This window comes from Pleurodeles waltl, chromosome 4_2 (assembly GCF_031143425.1).
Source record: "Pleurodeles waltl isolate 20211129_DDA chromosome 4_2, aPleWal1.hap1.20221129, whole genome shotgun sequence".
In the NCBI taxonomy this organism is placed as follows: Eukaryota; Metazoa; Chordata; class Amphibia; order Caudata; family Salamandridae; genus Pleurodeles; species Pleurodeles waltl.
In genome coordinates this window covers 328,815,483-328,843,291 of record NC_090443.1, presented here as the reverse complement: position 1 = coordinate 328,843,291, position 27,809 = coordinate 328,815,483, and the positions used below count along the sequence as shown (strand labels likewise).

General features: G+C 43.7%; 1 protein-coding gene across 1 annotated transcript; it reads left to right on the top strand.

Moving 5' to 3' along the window:
* Positions 1-27,473, top strand: KDELR3 (KDEL endoplasmic reticulum protein retention receptor 3). Its single transcript, XM_069231323.1, has 5 exons — positions 1-886; positions 20,380-20,480; positions 21,940-22,098; positions 22,240-22,492; positions 26,997-27,473. The coding sequence occupies exons 1-5, from the start codon at positions 796-798 to the stop codon at positions 27,035-27,037; spliced, it is 645 nt and encodes a 214-aa protein (XP_069087424.1). The 5' UTR covers positions 1-795; the 3' UTR covers positions 27,038-27,473.
* The last annotated feature ends 336 nt before the right edge of the window (positions 27,474-27,809 follow it).

The window sequence follows — 27,809 nt, the reverse complement described above, 5'->3', positions numbered from 1 at the left end:
GAGCCACGTCAACGACCCGCAGAACTGGACCAAAGCTTAGCTGGACGCAGGCTAGTTCGGACTGGGAGCCAGGGCTTGGGGGGGTGAACCGAGAGAAAAAGAGTCGCAGAGGGGTCAGAAGTTGGAGGACACGAGGGGGGCTCACCCGCCAAAGGATGCGTTGTGCAGAAATTAGGACACTGATGAAGTTAAACAGGCGGTACTAACATTATCGTAGAATTGTAGCTGCATTTTAGAAACTCGCGCAGTTTTAGGAAGTACTGGTATAGTTCGATCCGGTATTAAGGAAACGTTCGTAGAAAGTCAGAAGAAGTTAGGGACGTTCTTGTAGCTAAAAAAAAGTATTTCTTAAGTTTTTGAGGGTCAGGAACAGAGTTTTGAAGGTTTTAGGAGAGTCAGAAATTGGATCGGAACTTTTTTTGCAGATTCTGAAATAGGATTAAGAAATCCGTGTTTTTGCAGGACAGCACCATTTTTTGGTGGGAGGGGGTACGCCCTGAAATACAAAGCTTTGTGAGGTTTCGAAAAGGAGAGGTACATTCTTGTGGAGTCAGAGGTAAAGAACTCCTGGGAGTTTCTGATTCGAGATTTTCAAATATAGAGGGTTTCATATCAGGTTTTAGGAAATTCAGAGAATTTTACAACCCAGATTAGGAAATTGATGTGGTGGGGCGTTTTAGGAAACCACTGATCTAAGTCAAGGTGTGGACGGAAATTCAGTGAGTGATCTAGAGGAGCCACTGTTTCTTTAGGAAGACCCAAGTGCCGGTCCTACCTTACCCAGCCACTGCCACCATGAACATCTTTCGCATCACAGGAGACGTCTCCCACCTACTGGCCATGATCATGCTCCTGTGGAAAATGTGGAAATCCAAAACCTGTGCAGGTGAGCAAAGGGCTGTTAAGGGGGCAGCAGCGCTGAGCAGTGGGGGTGGTGGAGAAATTGGAGGTGGCTCAGGGAGGGATGGAATGGGCAGTGACAGAGAAGACCACTCAACAGTAGGAGTGGGCCAATCCAGGTGACATGGGAGCAAAGTCTGGAACAGAGTATTCTGCAGTGGTGGGGACCGCAGTTTAGTGGGAGTCTTGGTGAGGGAAAGTTTTGCAGGCCCTGGAGCTGGTTGTCGAGTCTGCGGCTAATGGTCGTTGGATGAAGGAATGTAGGATACATGTGTGTGGATGTAGTATCTATTGCGGAGCTTTACTTGGGCTTAAAACAAGAATTGGTTTAGGACGAAACGGATAGAAGGGAGGCGGCTATTGGTTTAGGCCGAAATTTATAAAAGAGAGGTTGGCACAACTTCCTGACTGATGTGAAAGCTGAGAATGTCCTTTGACCACAAAAATGAGTCCAAATACACCACTCTAAAATGGGTGTGATGTTATAAACCACAATAAGAGGCCTAGTTCACAAAACTAAGAATGCAGCCTAATACATGTGAAATATAACACTGCGCCTGACAAATTTATAAAAACATTTTTTCTGGACAAGGAATAACCAAAACCAGCAAGTTGTAAGATATTTATTTAACAGTTTATATACACCGCTGGTCCATAAGCAGTAAAACACTTGAGAAGGTAAAAGTAAGCACTACACTGGCTGCTTGATATCACCACCCCTGAAGAAGCAAGTGTCCAAGGGGATATCAATGTCACCTGAAATTAAGTAGTATCTTAAGCCCTGGCACAATCATGATAAACAAGAATATCCACCTTGTTGCTTCGTCCACATATCGCAAACTGAACTCCCTGTAACAAAGTATACAATTTGTACTCCAGTGTATGAAAGGCAGGCGAGTACAGTTTTTTTTCATCCGACGAATGACGGATACATTAGGCCCTTGTGCCTTGGTTCAGTGTCCATTTTTTCACCTGGTGTTAGCCATGACTATTAGATTCCACTAAAATATTTTCTAAAGTCATTGAAATTTTTCTTCCATCCCCACAGCATACAGAAGGGCTATTAAGACAGGAATTGTAATGATATTTATATAGCGCTTACTAGTCCTGACGAGGTGTCGAAGCACTTTTCGGCGATTAGCACACTACTCTGGCAACCAAAAGGATTAGTGGTGAATTTGTATAGAGGAATAGGAGTGCAGTATTAGTATATGGAGATATGATTTAATTTGAATGGAGGAAGTGAGTCTGTTAGTTAGATTGCATAGGATAAAGGAGGGAGGAATCCATAAGTGTTAATTGGGAGAGCATAGTAGCAAGACGAGGTTTGGGATGAGCAAAGGAGAGATGGAGGAGGGAAGAGATGGTAGAAAGGGGTTTAGGGAGATCATCATAGTAAAATGGGAATTGGTATAAGTTAAAGGAGAGATAAATGAGGGAGCATTTACTAGAGTTGTTTGGAAGATCATAGAATTAAACTGAGGTTTGGGGTTAGCCAGGAGGGGTAGAGGAGGGAAGAGTCCCAGAAAAGTTATTTCAGAGATCGTAGTAGTGGAATGGTGAGTCAGAGAGAGGAGATGGAGGATAGAGGTATAGGGTGATGGTGAGACAGAGTAAAGCTTTCAAGATAATATTTTTTTTGTTATTTTTGATTGAATTACTGTTTATTTATTTATTCCCTTTTGTACAGTAGGACTTAAGTAATAAATACATAGTTACATAGTAAGGGAATATATGTGTGAGGGCTATAATATATTGAGATTTAAGTTGTATCGTATAAACATAGGCGTTTAAGAGTTGCAGTATTTGAAGTAAAATTTATTTGTGTAACATTATTTTATCTTTCCTCAATATTTCAATAGGGAAATCCTTGTAGATAAATAGTTAAGATAATATTTACCTATTACGTTAGATAAAATAACAATAGAGACACTTAAGCAGCTATTCAAACAACATATAGAAATTATGCAATGACCTATGAACATGTTAAGTATTGAATAAGATAACATATATACACATACATAGTATATATACACTCATACATAATCTGCACATACATACATATATACATTTACCCATAAGTAAAATATACATTTGTTAAAACAGGCGTTAAGAGTATGTATATATTTTAAGGTAAAATAGTTATTATACCTATACAAATAAATACACATATAATGAGATTATAAATGTTTACATATACAGGTATATGCAGACCATTGCTGTTTGAGTATGGTGGTTATGTAGGAAAGAACCAACTCTTGAATAGTCGTCTGAAGATGAGATAGGTATCCATGGATCTTTTGTCTGGGGGTAATTCATTCCATAGTTTGTCTGCTTGGACAGAGAAAGATATACTACCTTTGTCTTTTTCTTGTAGGGTGGTGTTTTGAGGCGGGTGACAATTTAAGCGGAGGTTTCTTTTTTTAATGTATTTTGTGATTTTATTCCAGATGAAAAGCGGTCCAGTTCCATGTATTGCTTTGTGGGTGATACAAAGCAGCTTGGAGGTGGATCTTATGGTAACCGATAACCAAATTAGGGTCCTCAACGCAGGGGAGATGTGGGCTTGTGACTTTACATGTAGGAGTAGTCTAGGAGCCGAGTTCTGAATGCATTTTAGTTTTTTTTATAGTAGATAGATATGATCCATTGTAGAGGCTATTGGCGTAATCCAGTTTAGATAGTACAGGAGAGATAGTAGCCTGCACCTTGTGTGGAAATACAAGGTGGGGGAAGATGCGTCTTAGAGTTCCATGGTGATGAAGCTTGATGTTGTTAATTTGTCCACTTGACCATTCATTGTTAACTTGGAGTCCATGGTAATCCCAAGGTTTCTAATTTACTTAGATACTTTAGGAGGAGGTCCCATATTGTCAAGCCAGGTGCAGAGTGGGTCATAATTTTTCCATTCGCCACATTTGAGTATTTCTGTTTTTGAAGCATTCAGTTTGAGATGGCTCCATGTCATCCTCTCATCAAAGGCTCAGAGGCAATTGAAGATTTGCGAGTTTCCAATGTCTTTGGAGCATTCCAGTTTAAGGAGTGTTTGTGTATCATCTGCATAGTTGTAGCATGTGAGTTGAAATTCATTTATTGTTGCTAGTAATGACATCATGTAGATGTTGAAAAGCATGGGTGAGATGATTGAGCCTTGGGGGACCCTTGCTTTTGTGAAGTAGGGTTTGGATGCGAAAGAGGAGTATGAATGACATTTGTTCTGTTTTGAAGGTGGGATGTGATCCAGTAGAGAGCAGCCCCCTCTATGCTGGCTTCGTAGAGTCTTTGTATTAGAGTATCATGGTCAACTGTGTCAAAGGCAGCTGAGAGGTCCAGGAGAAATAGAACAGCAACTCCATTGCAGTCTATTGTGTTTTTAAGATCATTCAAGATGACGATGAGAGCAGATTTGGTGCCTCTTCCTGGGCGGAATCCAGTTTGGCAGTCTGAAAGTATGGAGCTATCTTCAATGAATTGTGATATCTGGGCGAAAGTTGCTCTTTCTATCAGTTTGTCCAGGAAAGGTCCATTTGTGATTGGTCTGTAGCTGTCGGGGTCATGCAGGTCCAGGTTTGTTTTCTTTTATAATGGGCGTATGTATGCCTTTTTTAAGATCTTCAGGAAAGATATTTGTAGGTAAAGAAGAATTGATGATTTATTTTTTACTGGTGTGGCAGCAGAGGTAGATAAACAAATGTTTTTGAAGATTTGTGGTGGACAATGGTCAGAAGGGCAACTGCTTGCTTTGACCAGATCCATAAATTCACTCTGTGATATTTGTTTGAAGGAGTGCAGAGGCTGGGTTGGCTTACTCATGCAGGGCATATTTTTTTTAAAAAACAGATTGCTGGTGGTGGTTTTCTTTTGTTTGAAATAGGAATCCAGTGTGTCTGATTTGGTTATGTAATCATTTGCCAGTTTTCTGTGAATATTTAAGTAATGGGATGAGTTCCTTACATGCATTTAGGTTTTCAAAATTCATTAAGAATTTTATAAAATGCTTTATTTGCAGATATAGCATTTAGAATTTGGTCTGAGTAAAACATTTTTTAGCTTTTTTGATTGATGATTTGTATATTTTGTTAAGTTTGTGTAGGTGAAGTTTGACTTGAACTGTGTTTGTTTTGAACAGGTTTGTTGCAGCCTTCTGATTTTTTGTTTTATCTTTTTTAGTTCTGTGTTTTTCCAAGGTGCTTGTTTTGTTTTGTTTTGTTTTTCTGAGTAACATTTATGAACATAATTTATTGTGTCTAGATCTGTGTTGGCTGTTAGTTGTGTTCTTAAGTATTCAAAATTGAGTTTGTTCCAGGGTCGATAGGTGGATGTATATAAGGTGGACTTGGATGTGCTGAGATGTTATGTTTTATGTTGGAAATATATCAAATGGTGGTCTAACCATGTGGCTGGTGTGATGCATTAAACTGTAACTAGTTCTGGGTTTGTAAAAATGACATCTAGGATGTGTCCAGCGATGTGTGTGGGATTGTGTATAATCTGATGTAGTTTCAATGTGACTACGCCAGTGATGATAGCTTTTGGATGAGGCATATTGGGTTTGTCATACCGGATGTTTAGGTCCCAAAGAATGCATAGGTTGGGGTACAGTGTTATAAGGTTTGAACCTGTGTCTAGAAATGTGTCTGGAAATACTGAATTGCTAGGTGGTGTTCTGTAAAGGAGAAGGAAGTGGGTGCTGGGTTGCACCTGGTGATGAGGGTGTCACTGCCTTGTATGGAGATGTTGTTTGTTTTGCTGAGATTTATTGCTTGTTTGGATGTAACAGGTATTACACCTCCTCTTTTGCTTATACAGTTTTGTGTGATGGTTTGATAGCCTGGAGAAACGGCTTAGTGCAACACTGGAGCCATGTCATCTCCCAACCATGATTCAGTTATAAAGAGTAAGTCAGGTTGTGTGTCCGTGAGTAGGTGGTAAATGTGGTGCTTGTTTTTAGAGAGTGATCAAGCATTTATGAGTAGGTAGTTTTGTAGAAAAGTGAGCAGTATATTTTGAACTTGTAGTTGGTGTGTCATTAGTGGTGATATTAACTGTATGAGGGTGATAATAGTGTTGTTTTTCTATATTGTGGTCCCCATCCAGCAGGCTTAAAAGGCATTTTGTTGGGTCTGTGTGTTTGTCGGTGGTGGAGATGGTAGTTGCGAGTGACACAGTGAGTTGTGTTATTTTTGTAGAGTAGCCTAGTGTAATAGACATAGGGGTGCGAAATTGTGAAGAGCGGCATGTTGTTTTGTTTGCGTCTGTTTAGGGGGGAAGGAGTATGGGTTAGGGTGGTGGTGGAGCTTGTGGGTTATATTCTAAGGCTCTAAATTGTGTAGTGAATGAGAGGCGGGTGAATGAATGTTGCTGTGTTGGGGTGTTTGTGGTAGATGTTGGTGAGGATTGGGAATTTTGGAGTAAAGTTGATTCAGGATTTGTATTATTTGTGTAATCAAGAGGGTGGGACTGGGCGTGACGGGAATTAATATAAAAGTGTGTGTTATTCTGATGTGCTAGTGTGTGTGTTTTTGTGGAGTAGCGAGAGGGCACATTGATGTAGTTCTTTTGTGTGAAGGATTTGTATGTGAGTTACTGCTGGTGAGTGGTTTTGAATAGTACAGGGGGTGGTGATGTGTTCTGGAGAAGAGTGTATGTGGTGGGTAAGAGGGGATGGACAAGAGTTATGAATGTTTGTGTTAGATTTGATCAATGGAATTGCTAATATGTGTGGTGTAGCGGACTGTAAGGATTGTATTGTTGTGTGTAATTGGTAGCAAGAGGAGGAGGATGTTGGTGGATGGTGTGGTGTAAGGCTGAGTATATGTTTCATATGTTTCGGTAAAGGGGTCTGTTACGAGCAAGTAGAGGATAGAGCTGGTGTTTTGTATGAACAGGGAGTGTGTGTCTGAATGCATTAAAGTTATGTATAATGTGGCTTTGTGTTGTGTTGGTGATGTGTTAGTGGTATAGGATAGATTTGTGTTTTGTGTGAGAATGAAGGTGCCATAGTTTTGTAGTTGTGGTAGAATTGTGTATATATGTTGTTTGTGGGGGTTTGTAGTGGTGGTTGAGACATTAAAATCTGTATGAGGTTTGTTTGTGGTGTATGAGTAGAACACCTTTGCTGATATTGTGCTTGGATGCTTGTGGATGTGGAGGGCTTAAGGTGGTAGCTGGTGAGTGAGAAATTGAGCAGCATCTCTGGCCCTAGGCCCGACCTGTCCAGAACATGCCCAAACAGGCAGCTGCGCTTGGCCTCGACACCCGAGCCGAGGCACCCTGAACCCTAGACTTAAATAGTCCTATTAGCCAGTGGAACCCTAGCCCTAACCCATCAGAATCCTAAACCCTAGAGCCACTGGTAGACCTGACCCTATTAAACAATGACAGCCCAACCCCTAACAACCAATCAAAACTGAAGCCCTAAGTTGAATTGGAACCCAAGCCCTACTATCTAATTAGAACCCTGGCCCTGACATCCAATCAAAACTGTAACCTTAAACACTTATTCCAGTGGAAACCCTAGCCCTAGTAGCCAATCAGAACCCTAGCCCTGACAGTCAATCAGAACTGTAACCCTAAACTCTTGTCCTGTGGAAACCCTAACCCTAGCAGCCAATCAGAACTTCAACCCTAAACACTTAATCCAATAGAAATACTAGGCCTAGCAACCAATCACAGCAACAGATGCAACAACCAATAGAAACCTATATAAGAGGGCAAGTGACCTTAAGTTCAGGTTGCAGGGGCAGGGAGATGCTCCTCTATTCAGAATCTCCTTGGATACAGACAGGCAGAATCCACATTTCTAGCTACCAGATTCAACTTTTCAGGTAAGGGACACTTTTGAAACCACTGCAATACTGCTTTTTGCGCACTTAAACTAATCACTTTTTTAAGTTAAAAATCGAGTGCTGCACACACTTTCCAAGCACAGTTTAAACCACAGAGCAGATTAAGTAGTCTCATAAACAGACTGTGTTTAACACTGATATATATTTAGCCTTTTAAAAAAACTTGTAAGGGGGATATGGGTAGGTGAGGCTTAATGCAGTCTTTGTGACAAAGTAGGAGGGAAATTCATACAGTAACTGGTAGCACAAAACAGCACTTTAACCCTTTCGCTGTCAGGCCTTTTCCCCCTCCTTTTTTTGGCTATTTGGGGCAGTTCGCGCTTAGGCCCTCATAACTTTTTGTCCACATAAGCTAGCCAAGCCAAATTTGCATCCTTTTTTTCCAACATCCTAGGGATGCTAGAGGTACCCAGACTTTGTGGGTTCCCCTGAAGGAGACCAAGAAATTAGCCAAAATACAGCAAAAATGTAGTTTAAAAAAAAAAAAAATGCGAAAAAAAGGGCTGCAGAAGAAGGCTTGTGGTTTTCCCCCTGAAAATGACATAAACAAAGGGTTTGCGGTGCTAAAACCACCATCTTCCCAGCTTTCAGGAACAGGCAGACTTGAATCAGAAAACCCAATTTTTCAACACAATTTTGGCATTTTACTGGGACATACCCCATTTTTACTATTTTTTGCGCTTTCAGCCTCCTTCCAGTCAATGACAGAAATGGGCGTGAAACCAATGCTGGATCTCAGAAACCTAAACATTTCTGAAAAGTAGACAAAATTCTGAATTCAGCAAGGGGTCATTTGTGTAGATCCTACAAGGGTTTCCTACAGAAAATAACAACTGATAAGAAAAATATTGAAATTGAGGTAATAAAACATCAATTTTTCTCTACGTTTTACTCTGTTACTTTTTCCTGCAATGTCAGATTTTTGAAAAATATATAGCGTTACGTGTGCTGGACCCCTCTGGTTGTGGGGATATATAGGGCTTGTAGGTTCATCAAGAACCCTAGGTACCCAGAGCCAATAAATGAGCTGCACCCTGCAGTGTTCATTCTATACCGGGTATACAGCAATTCATGTGCTGAAATATAAAGAGTGAAAAATAGCTATCAAGAAAACCTTTGTATTTCCAAAATGGGCACAAGATAAGGTGTTGAGGAGCAGTGGTTATTTGCACATCTCTGAATTCCGGGGTGACCATACTAGCATGTGAATTACAGGGCATTTCTCAAATAGATGTCTTTTTTACACACTCTCTTATATTTGAAAGGGAAAAATTTAGAGAAAGACAAGGGGCAATAACACTTGTTTTGCTAATCTATGTTCCCCCAAGTCTCCCGATAAAAAGGATACCTCACTTGTGTGGGTAGGCCTAGCGCCCGCGACAGGAAACACCCTAAAACGCAACGTGGACACATCAAATTTTTTTAAAGAAAACAGAGGTGTTTTTTGCAAAGTGCCTACCTGTAGATTCTGGCCTCTAACTCAGCCGGCACCTAGGGAAACCTACCAAACCTGTGCATTTTTGAAAACTAGAGACCTAGGGGAATCCAAGATGGGGTGACTTGTGGGGCTCTGACCAGGTTCTGTTACCCAGAATCCTTTGTAAACCTCAAAATTTGGCTAAAAAAAACACATTTTCCTCACATTTTGGTGACAGAAGGTTCTGGAATCAGAGAGGAGCCACAGATTTCCTTCCACCCAGCGTACCCCCAAGTCTCCCGATGAAAATGATACCTCACTTGTGTGGGTAGGCCTAGCGCCTGCGACAAGAAATGCCCCAAAACGCAACATGGACACATTTAATTTTTTGAAAGAAAACAGAGGTGTTTTTTGCAAAGTGCCTACCTGTAGGTTTTGGTCACTAGCTCAGCCGGCACCTAGGGAAACCTACCAAACCTGTACATTTTTGAAAACTAGAGACCTAGGGGAATCCAAGATGGGGTGACTTGTGGGGCTCTGACCAGGTTCTGTTACCCAGAATCCTTTGCAAACCTCAAAATTTGGCTAAAAAAAAAAAACACATTTTCCTCACATTTTGGTGACAGAAAGTTCTGGAATCAGAGAGGAGCCACAAATTTCCTTCCACCCAGCGTACCTCCAAGTCTCCCGCTAAAAATGATACCTCACTTGTGTGGGTAGGCCTAGCGCCCGCGACAGGAAATGCCCCAAAAACGCAACGTGGACACATCACATTTTTTTAAAGAAAACAGAGGTGTTTTTTGCAAAGTGCCTACCTGTAGATTTTGGCCTCTAGCACAGCCGGCACCTAGGGAAACCTACCAAACCTGTGCATTTTTAAAAACTAGAGACCTAGGAGAATCCAAGATGGGGTGACTTGTGGGGCTCTGACCAGGTTCTGTTACCCAGAATCCTTTGGAAACCTCAAAATTTGGCTACAAAAACACGTTTTCCTCACATTTTGGTGACAGAAAGTTCCGGAATCAGAGAGGAGCCACAAATTTCCTTCCACCCAGCGTTCCCCCAAGTCTCCCAATAAAAATTATACCTCACTTGTGTGGGTGGGCCAGGTGCCTGCAACAGAATAAGGTCAAAAACTTGTAGAGATAGAGGAGATAGCACAGCGAGTTGATAAGGACATATTCTTCTTTTATACATCTTTAGGCTGACTGTGCTTTGGGGACCCACACAAGTGAGGTGTCATTTTACTTGGGAGACTGAGGGGAATGCTGGGGAGTAGGAATTTTGTGCTGGAGCGGTGATCGTACTAACAAAAGTCAGGAAAATATGCTTTTTTAAGCAAATTTGCGGTTTGCAGAGGCGTCTGGGTAAGAAAATGTTGGGGGATCCACGCAAGCCACATCTCCCTGCACTCCTTGGGGTGTCTAGTTTAAAAAAATGTCTGGGTTTGGTAGGTTTCCCTAGATGAAGGCCGCACCCAGGACCAAAAACATAGGTGGCACCTCCCCCCCCAAACACAGGTAGTTTTGTAATATATCATTTTGATGTGTCCACATACGTCTGTGATGTGCCAAACACTATAAATGTGAAAAGAAACGCCCTTAGGTTATGTGAAAAAGACCCCTCACCCACCAACCAAGTTGGTGGCATGCTTCATCATCGGGGTCCCACCTGAGACACCTAGGGTGTCTCAAGTGTGCTGCGACGCCTGATTACAGCGGAGCAGGTTTTGTCATTTGTACCACACATACTGGTTGGATTTGGCACAAGGGTGAGTGATGGTTCAGTAGATCAAATTTTATTAACAAGAGATTTCACAAAAGTTAAATGCACTGGTAATTACTGAAAGGCCAAAAAACGGAACCAATGACTCACAGTTTGTGAGCTGTAAAGCCAAGACAAGGCACCAACTGCTTTACAGTCCATTCACACACCTTTCATACATGATATGCACAAGACCATTCACACCGTTAGCCACGGGCCTAGCACATTACAAGACTCGCATCGACAGACAGCGCCAGTCAAGGGCCCATCACTTTCATACGCCCACATGCCTGATACAGCAATCACACAGGCTGATGAGTGTTTGGACTGGCGTTTGGCACTGCCAGCCAAACGCCACCCCACCCACACCGCCAGCCAAGCCCCACCCCACGCACACCGCCAGCAAAGCGCCCCCCCACGCACACTGCCCAAGCGCCACCCCACGCACACCGCCAGCGAAGCGCCACCCCACGCACACTGCCAGCCAAGCGTCACCCCAAACTCACCGCCAGCCAAGCGTCACCCCAAACTCACCGCCAGCCAAGCGCCACCCCACGCACACCGCCAGCCAAGCGCCACCCCATGCACACCGCCAGCCAAGCGCCACCCCAAGCACACCGCCAGCCAAGCCCCACCCCACGCACACCGCCAGCCAAGCGCCACCCCACGCACACCGCCAGCCAAGCGCCACCCCACGCACACTGCCAGCCAAGCGCCATCCCACGCACACCGCCAGCTAAGCGCCACCCCACCCACATCACCAGCCTAGCGCCACCCCACCCACATCGCCAGCCTAGCGCCACCCCACCCACATCGCCAGCCTAGCGCCACCCCAAGCACACCGCCAGCCAAGCGCCAACCAAGCGCCACCCCACGCACACCGCCATCTCTTTTTTTTTTGGTTATAAACAACAAAGAAACCACTAACTAATTATAAAATAAACACAAAACTACAAACACAAAAGCTCTAACTAAATACATGACAGTGATGCCAACCGTGAAACTCAACATATGAAAATATAAAACAGACCGTTTACGCTCACTGTATTTCCCAAAAGTTATTCCTTGTGTGGTAACTTCTAAAACAGCTGGGCACACACAGCCCAGGTTTTGAAGGGCATTCGGGGCAGTACATCCGGCTCTCCCTCCAGATTAATCTCCGGGCACATACTCTACATTTCTTTGTGGGCAAGTCTTTTTTGGGAGTGGGAGGAATGTGATCGGGAAAGTGCTGATCTTTCAATCTAGCCACATCCTCCACCATTTCTACTCTAGGAACTCTTGCCTGTTCCACCACAATAAGGCTTTCTATCACCGACTCCTGAAATTTAACAAATTTCATCCTTGACTCAGGTGAACAATCCTTGAATACAATAAAAGCATTAAAAGTTGCCAAATAAAATAAATGTAGAGCCAACTTTTTATACCACACGTAAGACTAAGAGCAGTGTAAGGTTGCAACCTCTGATCTACTCTATCAACACCACCCATGTGCCTATTGTAGTCCAAAATGCACGCAGGTTTGCGCACTTCCACAACCTGAACCCAAACAGTCACAGGGGAAGTACTCTCATCATGGATGGTAGACAGCACGTACACATCCCTCCTGTCTGAAAATTTCAGAGCTAGCAGCTCATTATTCTGCAAGGCACTGCACTGTCCCCTCTCAAGTATTTTTTACACACAAGCTCCCTTGGATAGCCTTTCCGGCCAGAATGGATTGTGCCACAAGCAACAGTGTCCACTCTAAACAACTCCTTGAACAACTGCACTCCAGTGTAGAAATTATCTACGTACAAATGGTGACCTTTGTTAAACAGCCGTCTACCAAGTTCCCACACAATTTTTTCGCTAACTCCAAAAGTGGCCGGACAACCAGGAGGGTCAATACTGGAATACCTACCAGTGTAGACCTGGAAATTATACACATATCCTGTACTGCTTTCTGACAGGATATATAATTTAATCCCATACCGTGCCCTCTTACTAGGAATGTACTGCTTAAAAACTAAACGCCCCTTGAAAAGGACCAAAGACTCGTCCACACTTATCTCTTTGCCTGGAACATAGACCTCTGAAAACCGATCTACAAAATGATCAAGGACAGGCCTAATCTTAAAAAGACGGTCACAATCAGGGTGATCTCGTGGCAAGGCTAAAGCATTGTCTACAAAATGCAGCATACGAAGAAGAAGCAAATACCGATTACGTGTCATAGTTGCAGGAAATATAGCCGTTGCCATCAAGGGACTAGTAGACCACTAAGAAGCCAGTGATAGCTTCCTGATCAACCCCATCAAAAAAGTCAAACCTAAAAACTTTTTTATCTCTTCCAGATATGTGGGAACCCACTGAGTAGCTCTAGACTGAGGCTTAAGTCTGGCAGCGTTGTCCCTCAAATATTGCTCTGCATACAAATTAGTCTGCTCCACAATCTCTTCCAAAAATTCATTGTCCATAAACAAGTGAAAGAAATGGACTGGCAAAAAGTTTTCTGTATTGACTCTATAGCCTGGGAGACCAGTAAATGCAGGTAACTGTGGCTGCTCCATGTTTGGGGCAATCCAGGTGTCAGGTCTTCTAATGGGAAACCCTTCAGCCCCAGGCTGCTGCACTCTTGTCACATCAATGTCCTCCTCTACAACAGGCCCTTCATCTGCACTGAGAGTAGCTTCCTCATCAGAAGAATACTCTCGGACAGAAAACTCACTTCCAGAATCTCCCACTTCCTCCTTTGCCTCAGATGCAGAGTCAGTCTCGTAATCATGGTCTGAAGACGACTCAAAGAGCATGCCAACAACCTGCTGAGCGGTCACTCTGCGGCTAGCCATGATCCTCACTAACAACAAATGGATTGCCAACAACTAGCACTAAAATAAGTAATAAACAAAGTGTAGCTTTATCACAAAGAGTTATGTACTAAAAAACTATACTCTCACTTGCCTGAAAAAGCTACTCACCAAGCAACTACTCTGCACAGACACAGCAATCACCAATGATATCCCACTAAAAAGAAAAAAGAAAAAAGTAAATTACACATATGACAACACAAGTATCATTGTGCTCAAATCTAAGGACAATTTCACACACAATACTGCATTTAGTACACCACCTGCAAACATGTCATTCATGCATGTCAACAATACTCCTTTGGAGTAAATTGCTTCCACTTACCTAAAACATGCAACTATGCAAACTGCAGGACAACTACTTCCAAAAACGCAAAGATCCACAGCAAAGGAAGCAAAAGTGTTGAACTAGAAGAAAAAGAAGAAATAAATTGTTATAATCACAAATACAAATACTCCGCCACTTGACAAACACCCCACCACCAAGAACTTAGAAATTGTCCCTGGTACCTAAGTGGATTCTGCCCCACTTGGGGGCAGATGGGCGTAAAAGAAATTGGCCGATCTGCCCCCAAGGGAGACAGAAACGGGCAACAGCTGTGTGTCCCCTTTAGGGGGGACCATTCCCAAAGGGGGCACCCCCAGCACAAAACAAAAAAAAGGGAACCAAAAAAAAAAAAACTGCCGTAATGGTGCTTTCTGCCCTCCTTGGGGGCAGATGGGCCTACAAAAATAGGCCCATCTGCCCCCAAAGGGGGCAGAGATGGCCAATACAAACTTTCCCCACTTTGGGGGAGCGACCCTTGCCCAAGGGGTGCCCCCAAACACACACCACACAATCCCTGGCGCCTAGTATGCTTCGACCCGCCCCGGGGGCAGATCGTCCAAAAACATGGCTGATCTGCCATCGGGGGGGCCGAAACAGAAAAAAAAAAGCCCCCCAGGGGAGCGACCCTTGCCCAAGGGGTTGCCCCCAAAATAAACATATAAAAGTAAATCCCTGGTGTCTAGTGGATTTCGCCCCCCCTGGGGGCAGATCGGACGTAAAATCGGCAATCTGCCCCCCGGGGGGGGGGGGGGTTGAAATACTAAATAAAATAGCCCCCCGGGGGGCGACCCTTGCCCAAGGGGCCACCCCCAAAATAAACAATAAAAACAAAATCCCTGGTGTCTAGTGGATTTCGCCCCCCCCCCCCCCCCGAAAAATCGGCGATCTGCCCCCGGGAGGGGGGGTGTGTGTGAAACACTAAATAAAATAGACCCCCGGGGGGGCAACCCTTGCACAAGGGGTCGCTCCCAAAATAAACATACCCCAAAATATCCCTGGTGTCTAGTGGAGATTCCTGCTCCACGATCGCGAGCAGGAATCTAGTGAAAACAGGCACAGGGGGAAAGGAAAAACCCTTTCCTTTCCCCCGTGTCTGTTCCCCCCCCCCCCCCTAAAATCCCCAAAAAGGGAAGGACTTACCAATTCAAGTCCTCTTCCCTCGACGCGCTGGAAGCAAATGGCTTCCAACGCGTCCCGGCAAAACACTTGATCTCCCCTTCCATCCCCGCCTTGGGGGGGGTGAAGGGGTGCACAGGGGGGAAGCGCTAGCGCTCCCCCAAGTTCCCGTGTCTTGGACGAGGTGACCTCGTCCAAGGCACACGGGAACCGCTGCCTTGGACAAGGTCACCTCGTCCAAGGCATGCGGGAGGTTAATGGTACCAAGTTTGCAAATAGACAAGAGGTAAATTCAGAGAGTCACAGGCAGAACAGAAACAGCAGTTTAAAAGGATCAAGTTTGCATAAAACCAAGATGTAAATTCATAAAAATACACGTAGAGCAAAATACCAGTTTAAAATACCAACTTTGCGGAAAAACAGCCAAGTGTAAACAAACATGGGTAGGGAAAAAGCACTTTTTATAAAAAATTACAAGAAAACACAGCAAGTCAGTGATATAACCACCTTCTTTGACTCTTGCTCACTGGGCTGTTTAGGGTGCAGAGAATCTGGGCTCACAAATGGAGGTGGCTGGCTTGGGGTTCCCTCCACAAACTTAAAGGAGCTAAAGAGACAATCACCAAGCTCAGGATACTGGGGCAGGGGCAGGGGCAGGGAGGTGCTCCTCTATTCAGAATCTTGTTCGATACAAGCAGGCAAAATCAACAATTTCTAGCTACTAGATTCTACTTTTCAGGAAAGAGATGAATTTGAAACCACTGAAATACTGCTTTTTGCGCACTTAAACGAATCACTTTTTTTCAAGCCAAAAACAAGTGGTGCACACACTTTCCAAGCAGAGTTTAAACTACAGAGCAGATTAAGCAGTCTCCTAAACACACGCTGGATATGTCCCTTGTATGATGTACTATTATATTCCTCTGCCCCAGCTGCCCAATTGAGTGTATCTGGTAAGCTTTTATTTTTTATTTTTGTCCATAGTCACACATTAAGTAAGTATGAACGCAGAGGCCTAGGCCTGTGCCTTGATTCGAGTAAGGTCCTGCACCCGTCTTGTGACCTGAAGTGGAACCCCAGGGGTGCCCCATTATATAGGAAGTGGACCACTGTCCTTACACAGGTTTAATACAAAGAACAGTGGTGAGAGAGTACCATGTGTTGTGAATCCCTAGTAGTGAACAGACTTTTTTATTTGTGTCACTGGAGTGGAGTCGTATTGGCCCGTTCATGTAAAGTGTATGTTGTATGTGTATGTGGCCTGTATGGTACATGCATTGTGTGTTTAAGTGAACCAGAGTAATGGAGGCCTGTGGGAGCCATTTGGATGCCATAGGCTTCGCCTTTTGCATATGATGGAGGTGAGACTGCTTTCCCAGACAGTGAAAGTGTATTGCTGACATTCCTAAAGCTGGAGGGAAGAGCCATAGACACTGAAGTAGGGATAGAGGAGACCAAGCTCCTTTAGAAATTTGATTAGACTTTCTGCTGAGCTGCTCATTAATCTTCCTCCACCACTGCCATTTGATAGATATGCAGACGAAGAGTGGGACTGCGGTCTCAATTGTTCAAGGAAGATCTTCAGTGAGGCCAGCCTTTTGTCTTTTACGTGATCAACTTAATTGTTGCCTATGACAGCCAAGTGTAGAAAGGTCACACCTCCTTTGTGTCTCTGTTATGCGTGCTCAACACTGTGAGGACCATCACTCTGGCACAAAGGTTGTGTCTGGAGGAAAGCCTGGAAAGGTCTCTTAAAAGGAGAAAAACGTTTCTGAAAGTGCAGACATTGGATCCACATCTCCTGTCTATATTTAGTGTAGCACAGAGGGACCTATTGACCCCCTTGTTCCAGTTTCAAGTTCTCTAAGTCAAAAGAATAGAGACATCCACAGAGTTCTCATAGGGCTGGTGTGCAATCAGAGCTGCTGTCTGCCTGAAAGACAGCTTCTGAGATGAGAGCACCTCGCCTGAGTCTACCCCTTGCTGCAAAAGCTGATTACTTATCCTAAATTACTAAAAGCCAGCCGGCCTGTGGGGAGGGGAGGCCCTTGCTAACCATGGAGGAGGTATGACTGTCATTGGGTGAACAATATGTAGTCCTGAGTGCAGTGGTTCTACAGGAGAGAGCAGAGGACTACAGAGAGTAATCTGTGTGCCTCAATCTTGGTCAGCTCCAAAACATTTTTTTTTAAAGCACAATGACGCTTACCATGGCAAAGCTTTTTTTTTTTACTTTCAGCCATGCTGCTGTACAACAGAGCAAACAAAAATTGACAAAGCTAGTAACTTTTGCAAGAAAAGACGTATTAGCCTTTCGAGTGCTCGTCTCTAATCTCACCTCTACAGAACATGCCAACACTTTATGGACTTCAGTTCCCAAAGAAAATGCTGGAAAAATGCTGGCCAAATAGTATCCATCCTTTGTTGTTCGTTGAAAGGAATAGATTTCTGGGAAATCCTTTCTGACCCAGCCAGCTTTTAACATAATTGTAAGATTGCAATCAAGAAATATATTAAAGCGAATTTATGTGACTGGTTACAAATCCCTTAAGGTATGGTAAAATATTATGATGGAAACAAAGGGAGTCACACGTGCATCGTTTTACTGTCAAAGTCTGTTGTAGGACATATTGTTGAAAGTTATTAACCCAGTCATTAGTGTTTACAGCAAGAATAAAATGTTATAGGCATTTAAATAGAGTATTCCCATAACTTGTAGGAACCCTTAGAACTTTAGGAATCTAGCTGTCCATTTAGGGTGTGGAGATTATTGGTCAGAAGTTGGGGTGTGGAGGTTAGGGAGTATTTTGTTCATGATGGGGTTAGCTTGGGACATTCAATCTATCAATCAATCAATCAATCAAGACTTATAAAGCACGGCCAATCACCCGATAGGGTATCAGCTGCGTTTTATTATTGCAACGGAGTATTTGGGAAAGCTGGAGGTCTGACTCAATTAGAGAAAGGTTAACTTGCAAAATAAATGGGTAGGGGAAAAAATATTTTCAGTTACAGCAGAATCAGATAAGGCTACAGTACCGTGTTTGTGAAATAGGTACAAAATACTTTTTGAAGACAATATTTTTTTCAATAATCGAGTGATTTTAATTTGTGTTTTTGAGGACCCGAGGTGATATCTTAAAACATACTGGTATTATATTTATCTCCTGTAACCATCATTGTACATGATTATGTAAAAATACAACTTGTTTTGAATTTGGATGAAAATTGAGAGATGCAGAAAGTAAGACAAAGCGAGAGTTACTATGCCAACCCAGTGGCCAGGGCGCAGCCTCAGCATCCCTAGGAATAATGTATGGACAGCTTTTACACTGCAGCACACTTCACTGAGTGCAGTATCTCTAGCCACTGCAAATAAAAGAGTTTAGTTTATTCAGTTGCTCAGGCAAGGAAGGCATTTAGCAGCCTTAAGGGTGGCGCAGATTTATCCACCAATGTAGATGTACCTCATGCAGATAACATTATACCAACCTCTCTTCCTGTAGTCTTTTTTTTCACTGAGCCAACTCTGCCAGAGCTGGTAGTGGAGCAGCTCCTTTAGAGTAGGCCTTCTACCACTTCTGGAGGAGTTTATATTTCCCAATGGCAAATCCAGAGGGGTTTTCACCAATGGGACAACCACCAAAAAATCAAACCACAGATATTTCATGTCAGAGGCTGTGTTACACCCTTACTGCACATCAAAGCCATTGTTCCTTTCACAATCTAAACGGATGCACAATGTTCTGCACATGAGGATCTGAAGTGGACAGAGCAACCTTAGGTGAAGGCCACCACGCAGAGGCGCTGGGGCACGACTCACTCAAGTGAGTAATTTATATCATTAACTATGCACTATCACACGTTGTTCATGAGTAAAGTTAGGCAGGTTCCTACCAGGACCCCAACGAATAACAAAACCAAGATGGGCGGTCTGAATTGAGTCTTGTGAAAGTGCCTTTTTGGGCTTAAAAGAGGTGCTGAGTACAGCAGTACTAATCTGAAAGTGCCCCAATCTAGCAAGTCCCAAAGTTAGACAAATAGTTGCTCCTAACCAGGCGTCAGCAGATTACATGGAGCAGATAGTGAGAGAGATGGCGGTGGGGTGCCACATACTTTCTTTAAGATGCAGTCTTTTTCTGAGGAGGCAGGAGTATGCGATTACCACAAATGAATACCTTGTTTCTGGCTGTGAGCCCCGTGGAGGCAGCAGGCCTGGCTCTATGGAGCACGGTCCACAGTCCCTTCGGACTACAACCGACTGAGCTGGCTGCCGTCTATGGATAGGGCCAACCCAAAGGGGTTCCCAATGGCATTTGCCTACAGTCCGCAGACATAGAGGTGTTTCACATTTCGGATGCCGGTGTGTTTGCCAGGACTGGGTAAGAGGATAAAGCATGGTAGCTTCCTACGCAGGGGCCCTGCCGGACTCTTATAACATTGGCGTGTGCCAGATGTTAGCAGCGGCAGTAGTGCCCAATTAACTGTATTTTCTCTCCTGTTTTCCACCGCACTCCCATCCGAATAGAAGGCACACGTGACAGCAAGTCTTCAAACCTGTCTTTCTGGAACGGCGGCAAACCGGAAGGGCAAGGGATGCTTGCCCTTCCTCCCAGGAATCGTGCCAGTTTCCTAATTTCTGCATAAAAAGCTTCGTCTCTCGGTAGTAAATCTACTGGGAATCATGCAATCAGATTCGGCAAGATGAGTTTCCTGCGTATCACGAGAAGCTAGGAGGTGAAGAACACCGCTGGTAGTTTTTGAGTTGCTGTTGCGTTTATTTATACCAGCATGGAGCAACACCAATCCGCCCTTCCCTGCAGCCTTTAGCACTTAACAGAGTACCTAAGCATTTCGTTGTGTTTGTCACTGTGTAGACTAGATTGTCGTATCTTCTCTGTGATTCAATTGACCGCCATCAGTGTATTCTGGGGTTTTTAAAGGTGTGCATCAACTGGGTATTGCCAAGTAGCACTGAGTATTCCCAAGTAGCACCTGGTACGAGTAGCGTCCCCTTTTAACCCCTGCAAGGGACGGGAGGAGGGTGTGGTTGTTCGAGGCTCCTGCTGTTTCACAGTCCTTGTGCGTTAAAGCAGCCCTAGTAGGATCTGATTTGTGGATCTGTCCTAGCCTCTCACCGCGCCTCTCTCCCCCCAGGGATCTCCGGTAAGAGCCAGCTCCTGTTCGCCCTGGTCTTCTCCACCCGATACCTGGATCTGTTCAGCACCTTCATCTCCGTGTACAACACCGGCATGAAGGTATGTACAGCCTATGGCCGAAATGTGCACAACGCTGCATCCGATAAGCAGGCACAGAACTGCACCAACAAAACCGTGGCCCGGCACTGCCTCTACATAAACAGGACAAGCACTGCAATCACTAAGCCATCTTCGAGCATTTTCGCCGCGAAATTGGGGAAGCCCTGTAACTGCCATTGCAAGGTGGTAAAATGAATGATCTCTAACACTATGGTCTTGCAGCATGTCTGCCATGTTCTGCACAATACCGCCATCTAGTGGTTGAATCTGTAGCAACACCCAAACGCATGGAAAAATAGTGTGCACCGACTCCCCACATAACTCTCTCAGAGTAACTTACTCTTAACACACAACAGCCACTAGTATTAAATAATGCCTCCTAAATAGTGCAGCGCCGGAAACAACACATAGCTGTCAATACACCTCAGTGCAACACCGAAAGCCATCCAAGTGATGAGAACCTACACCGAGCTCTTACACAACATCCCAACCCTGGCATGTTGTCTGCAGCAGTCCCGAATCCTAGAACCCAAAGTAACACTTTACCAGTATGCCATCTAACCTCAGATGCTGGCAGCACACGTGCCCTGGAGGTACACCTCTGGGGATGTACCCTAATCCTGACCAACAGCAGTCACTGCCCGGACTGGTAAGGGACTGCACGAAGCTCTGTTGACGTACTACAGTCCTGCCATTCGGGCACTGCAGCCCCACAAACTGCTGCACGTGCACCTCACTGCTGACCTGTAAAACCTCCCGATGTTGAAGTACTGAAACCCCCGTGAGGCTTTTACCTATCACCCCAGCTTTGACCTGCAACAGCCACTGCTACACATGTAAGCCATGCTTAGTCTTCAACACAACCCTGACAGTGCACCTCTACCGTGGCCTCCACCTGTGGCATTCAGGCAGCTCTCAGCCTGCTGCAGCCCTGTCCCTCTCGTACATAGACCCAAGAACAGTTCTTAAAATACACCATGTTCCAACACTGACACCCATGCGCAGCTCTGCCAGGGCAGATGAACCCTGAGCTGCTGCACCACCGGCTACATTATGAGCTCCCAAACACCCTTTCTAAATGATTCCCTCTTGTATTCCTCCTATGACTCACCCCATACCTCTCGTTACTACTGTGATCTCTCTCTTTCTAGAGACTCTGCCCTCCTCCATCTCTTCTTGTACTCTTTCTAAACCATCTTACTATCTCCCAAATAACACTTCATTGACTCTTCCCTCCTCCACCTCTCTATTATCCTACTCCATTAAGCTAACAGGCTGGCATGTCCACCGCTCATATTAACTCATTTCCCTATACTAATCCAGTACTAACCCTTTTTGGGTTCCGGAGTAGCATGGTACTTGCTGAAAAGCACTTTGACGCCTCTTCAGATGTAGTAAGCGCTATATAAATACAGTTACATATGGAGTGAAAGTGAGTGTTCTCTCTTCCTCCCCATAGATCGTTTTCCTTCTGTGCAGCTATTTCACCATATACACGATCTACGGAAAGCTTCGGAAGACCTACAACAGCGAAAACGACACCTTCCGAATGGAGTTTTTGTTGGTTCCAGTTATTGGCCTCTCATTCCTGGAGAACTACGAGTTTACCCCTTTGGAGGTACAGGCACAGCAGTCTAAAAGATACCATGTCACAGTGTTTATAAGTTGGTAGATCTGTGAATGATGATTTTGATTCGAACCATCAAGCCGCCTTTAAACAAGTGTAATCTCACACAATGGTCAATGCTTCTCTCCCCAGATTTTGTGGACATTTTCCATATACCTCGAGTCTGTGGCCATCCTCCCCCAATTGTTCATGATCAGCAAGACGGGTGAGGCAGAGACCATCACTACCCACTACCTCTTCTTCCTGGGCCTCTACCGTGCACTGTACCTCGCCAACTGGATCTGGCGCTACCATACTGAGGGCTTCTACGACCAGATCGCGATAGTGTCCGGGGTGGTGCAGACCATCTTCTACTGCGACTTTTTCTATCTCTATGTAACTAAAGGTAGGAAAATGGAGACAGGGACTGGAGTGTGGGGGAACAGAGACTGGGTCGGAGTGATGAAACAGAAGAGGAGGTAGCCATGAAAGTTGATGTAGAACGGTAGGACAGGTCGTAGCAGGGAAATGGAGTAATGATTTTAGGCCCAGATCTCTGTACTGGGGGTGAATGTTTGACATTGTTCAGCATTTAGTCCATCACTTGTTCTTTTTGCATTTGTTGCCCCAAGTGGGAAGGGTATGCCCAGACGTGGGTCCCGAGCTTCCCAGGCCACTGGAATCAAGCTAGCCTGGCTGATGAAGGGTGATACCCTGAAACCGGTCTTAGTATGCTTGTTTGTGGTCCAGGAGGACCTGGGTTGGCAGTTCGGGCTGGACTGTTCCCATGGGGAACAGGGTCAAGACTGATGGCTGGGTCCAAACTGGAACAACATGGGCAGCAAAAAAATGATGGATTTAGGCCCAGTTCTATGTACTGGGGGTGAATGTTTGACATTGTTCAGCATTCTGTCCATCACTTGTTCTTTTTGTAAGTGGAGTAATGACGCCAGAACACATCATCCGAGGTAGCGATAGAGAAATAAAGTTACTTGCCTGAAACAAGAGTTCTTCCAAATAACTATTCCTGAATTCACAATCTGTGATTAATATCCACTGTTGTCCGAATGACCTCCGGTAGGGTTATGATGGTTTGATGGCCCTCTGTCAATCTGCTGCCAAGACTCCACTCAGAATAACGCACAATTAGGTTATTCGTAATGTATTTATGTAGGCCTAATCTTCCCAGAGCTGCCAGCTCCTTCGCCAGTTCTCATTCTGAGTTTCTTCGAACACACGGAGAATGGGTAAAAGGCAGAACGCAAGAGACTTATAAAGCAATCTCTGTGGTGATTTAGTTACCCCCCCAAGCACGTGGTCATTATAAGAGCCCTCTCAACAGCACCTTGGGCACTTGCCAATAAATACACGCACATTAAATTATTTTCAGATGAAACTGGCGTGAGATCGAATACGGGCAGGGTGTGGGGGCTTGTCTACCTATATGAACAAAAAAGTGCGAATCCTGAGCCCAAGAAGCTCTTCTAAAATAATGGAAGCATTTTTCTTTGCACTTCTGCTTGTGGGTTACATATAAGTTGATACCTTTATGGTAACGGGCTCACAAAGGTAACTTTATCCTTTGTCACCATCTATATATTTTATAAATTAATATAACCCTCGCTTTCTTTCCTACGGGGTGATAATGACTATATGGACTTAATAAAAAAGCTCAGTGTGGTAGGTATGTGGAATTGTATATTCCGCTGGGCCAGAAAAGTATGGTGAAAATAAGCTCTAATTACTGAGGAAAATATCCCAAATGCAGGTCCTGTATTTTACCACGGTTTCAGTCTCGCCTGTGGGTGATAATCAATAAGCTTGTGTGTCTATGAAGGATTTCACTTTGGAGAAACTGTGCTATCGGCATGTAATATTCCCAACTTCGCTATGGCTCCCTCTCAGAGTCACAAGAAGAAAAAACTCGAATCAGTCTACTATTTAACAAAAACATATTGGCAAGAATGTTATGTACTACCCGAGACTCACCAAAACATTTAAATATATGCATTAATGTTACAAAATAGATCGATGAGGTTCCACGAAGCTGCCAAAAAGACGGCAGTCACTGGAAAGGTGCGTTTGTGGCTTTATTCTTAGTACAACGGGACAGCGGTGACCTAGTAAAGAACATTTCAATTGTGGCAATAACGTTTGAGAGAAGAAAAATCCTCCTGAAACTGCCCACTTAGACACTCCTTGAGCTGTGATGTCTGCACCATAAAACATAAAGGGTTGCCTTAAACATCTGATGTCGATCACCCAGTATAAAGTGGTAGGGGTCCTAAACGTTTACAGTATGCAACTAGCTAAACATTTGAATCGTAGAACAGATTTAAAAAAAAAAACGAAAACTGCAAGGTTACATAGTTTACTAACAATCATAAAAGAGAACAACCTTATCTATGTGATGGCTTCTGTACCAAAATTGTTAAATTTAACCAACTGTACATGTCCAGGCAATTTTAATTAGAGAGGGCAGCACATGCCACCTAATTGGAGGAACCTTTATTCCAACCTTTCTACTGGGAATCAGATGGGATAAAATTAGGAACAATGTTCTTCATGGTTATTTTGGTAGTCTTAGCCCTTGCTCTTCCTCACTCAGTACTGGCTGTCAATCTCTAACCCCATCATCAGAGACCGAACTTCACTACAATATATGCAGTGGATTAAAAGGTAATGTGTAACATCTGCTTGCATGCATTCTTCTACACAATTTTTACACAGGTTTTCAGTTAGATTGCAACTGTGTCAAAATAATGAGTTTTTCTTAAAACATACATCTCAATACATTATTCTCAAAATGCCATGTTTCCACTATATGGTACTTGAGAAAACGTCTGGCAAAAATATTTTAAATAGTTATTAGATAGAATCTGTCTCTGCTCCTAGAAAATTTAAAGCAAAGCATTTGTCACGGATATTAGTCATACTTTTGATAACCACCCAGACCTTCACAACTATCTAAACAATCAATATAAAACAAATAAATCACCTATTATCACTGACTCTTTCACTTACGGATCAAATATTTTTCAAAGATTCATTTTCTTCATGTTGTTTTTTGAACTATTTACCATGGCCTGTCACTTGCACATGCCAATGCCTCACCAGTTTTTCACAAACAGTTGAAACTTTTTTTTTTTTTTAGAAAATATACTTTTGAAACACATAATATGATCAAGTGGCTTGTTTATTTGTGCTGCTTGTAAAAGAGAATCAGAGATGTGACTACAGGTGAGGGATTAACCATGAGCCTCAAATGCTCTTAAGACGTGCACGCCCTCCTTCCCAACTACTTCTTAACACATTACAGTATATGATACTGTTCTTGAACTTTCTTTCTTCATATGGAAGATGTCTCAACTTGCCAGAACTTGGATGCAGTGATTTCAAGGCTTAGCTAGAAAATTAGATTGGACTTTAAATCAATCCTTGACATACATCTAAGGGTTTTCACATAGGCCTATTATTAAGTCTCCTTTGATCATTTGGTCATGGGAGATGCTCAACTTTCGAACAATGACCTTGAAAAATAAGCTCTGTTGTGTTAGAGCTAATAGCAAACCAACTATAATGCATCCACACTTAGATGTTGGGCACCAATTTAGAGAGTATCTGCATCCGTTACAACATTGCTGGTCAAATCTGTGTTTCATCAGTGCAGATGTGAAGCAGCAGTCACCAATTCATGTGTATACAAAATAGCAAGAGAGTTCTGGGAAGCCGCCACAGCACTCCGCACATTTATTCCACCAATGATGTTGAAACTCCACCTGGGAAGTGCTATTTGTAAAGAAAGACTCGAAGCAAAGAAGAGCTTTGGAGGAGACAATAGCAACATGCTACTAGCAGATAAACAAGTTATAGTAATCTCAGGTACCCAATGCAGCAGTGCGATCAAACAACACCAAAAGTGCTGCCTACCAATGAGCTTCAGTTTTCAGTAACCCCTCACAGATGTAAAACAGGGCTATTTCTGTGGTTCAACGAGGTCTAAAGCCCACCTGTAAGTCTCCTAAGAGGACAGTAGCCTCAGGGTGACTTGGTAAGTGATTGGTGACCCCTTTCCAAGGAATTTAGTCAGAAAGGGTCACAGCAATAAAACCTAGGCTTGCCGGGTTGTTCAGACTCAAAATGTGTTTCTTGAACAAAGATGGATGCCCATGCATGCTTTGAATAAGTTAGCATCACACAAATTTCCAACAATGTGTTAGTAATGTTATAAATAATCGAGGTGAGGACTGGAGCAAATTCTTCTGCTAAGAAAGACCACCATGATTCATCTGGACTCTGTGTTAATAATCTCTTTAGCTCGACCTCTGTTGGTGAAGAGGGAGGAGAAATGGGTAGAGGTGAAGCAAAAGTGGCTAGAGTAGAAGGCTTGGTGCAACCCACCCTTTCCAAATCAGTCTGAAGAGTTGATATCCTACATCTCAAATGTTTAGAAGGTGGGCCTCCAAAGATCTGTAAAATAATGGTGGGAGGCGGGGAGGGAAGACTGCAAGTGGGAGGTTTGAGAAGACATGAATGGTGTGGTGGATGAACCATTGGAGAGACAAGGTAAGATGATCGAGATATCAGTGACATCTTGTTAGGTACAACCTATGACAGGAAAGTAAGGAAGGGTGGTCAGAAGTTTGCAAGACATAGCAGAGCCTGTGGTGTGAGGAAGGGATCATCGTCGATTTTTGGAGTGGGGGGAGGGGAGTGTGGAGCGGGGGATCGTAAGCTAAAGTTTAGAAATGATACTCTGAATTTTACAAAAAGTAGCCAGGATTGTTTAATGAAAGATGGTTAAGGAAAGGATACTAAATGGGAGGTGGCCTCAGAGTTAGGGAGGATATAAGGGGAACATGGTGAAGGGAAAGCTAACATTTTATACCTTTTTCTTTTTCTGTCTCCAGTTCTGAAAGGAAAGAAACTCAGTCTCCCAATGCCAGTATAAGAATTCTCACAAGAAACAGACAACTCAATATTTGGACTGCACACCTGCATCCGGGATCTTGGTCATGGGCCACAGACACAAGAGCACACTTCTTACTTCTGCACAAGTGACCCTTTTGCTAGGGGCACCGCCAATGACAAAACATAGCTATTTGTGGTCCAATTTTGTAGCTTGCTTTCCATGTGGGTGGGTTGCAGTGGAAATAATTTTTTATGAATATATTTATGTTTTCTACTCTGTCCAAGCATGGTGCGGAACACCTTAAGAGATGTATGGGTCTTAACTAGTGCTACAACCTAATCAGACATGTGTAAATAAGGTACATATGTGACAAAGGGGAATTATAAGGTGTGCTTTTGGGGCACCTGTCTTTTTAACTGTTTTCACTTTTTATGTAACGCTTTGAAAAATTCCAATAAAATTTGAATAGATGATACTTCCTCATGACTGCAACAGCATGCTACTAGTGTCCTGGAGCTCCGGTTTCCCCCTACTTCTACCGTTGATACAGGGTCTAGACCTAGTGGCCAGGGGCTGTGTGGCTAGTGTTTAATTTATGTAGGAGGTTGAAGGTGGTGGGCATCAGCACTAGTTTTTAGGTAGAAGGCTACCATACAACATAGCTGTCTGGTTTGCTAATGACTTCCTGTGTACTGTCTGAAAGATGACCTAGGAATTCATTCTGCCCATTGCTTATCATTGGCTTTGTGGTTTGTAACTCTAATTTGCATACTTTCTGTTTGCTGGCTTTATTTGTTTTAGGCTGTCCAGT

Bases quoted from the DNA above. Each gene is read 5' to 3' on its own strand.
- KDELR3 (XM_069231323.1), top strand. From the start codon at position 796: ATGAACATCTTTCGCATCACAGGAGACGTCTCCCACCTACTGGCCATG. The intron at 887-20,379 runs GTGAGCAAAGGG...CTCTCCCCCCAG, and splicing joins GAAATCCAAAACCTGTGCAG to GGATCTCCGGTAAGAGCCAG. The intron at 22,493-26,996 runs GTAGGAAAATGG...TTCTGTCTCCAG, and splicing joins CTATCTCTATGTAACTAAAG to TTCTGAAAGGAAAGAAACTC.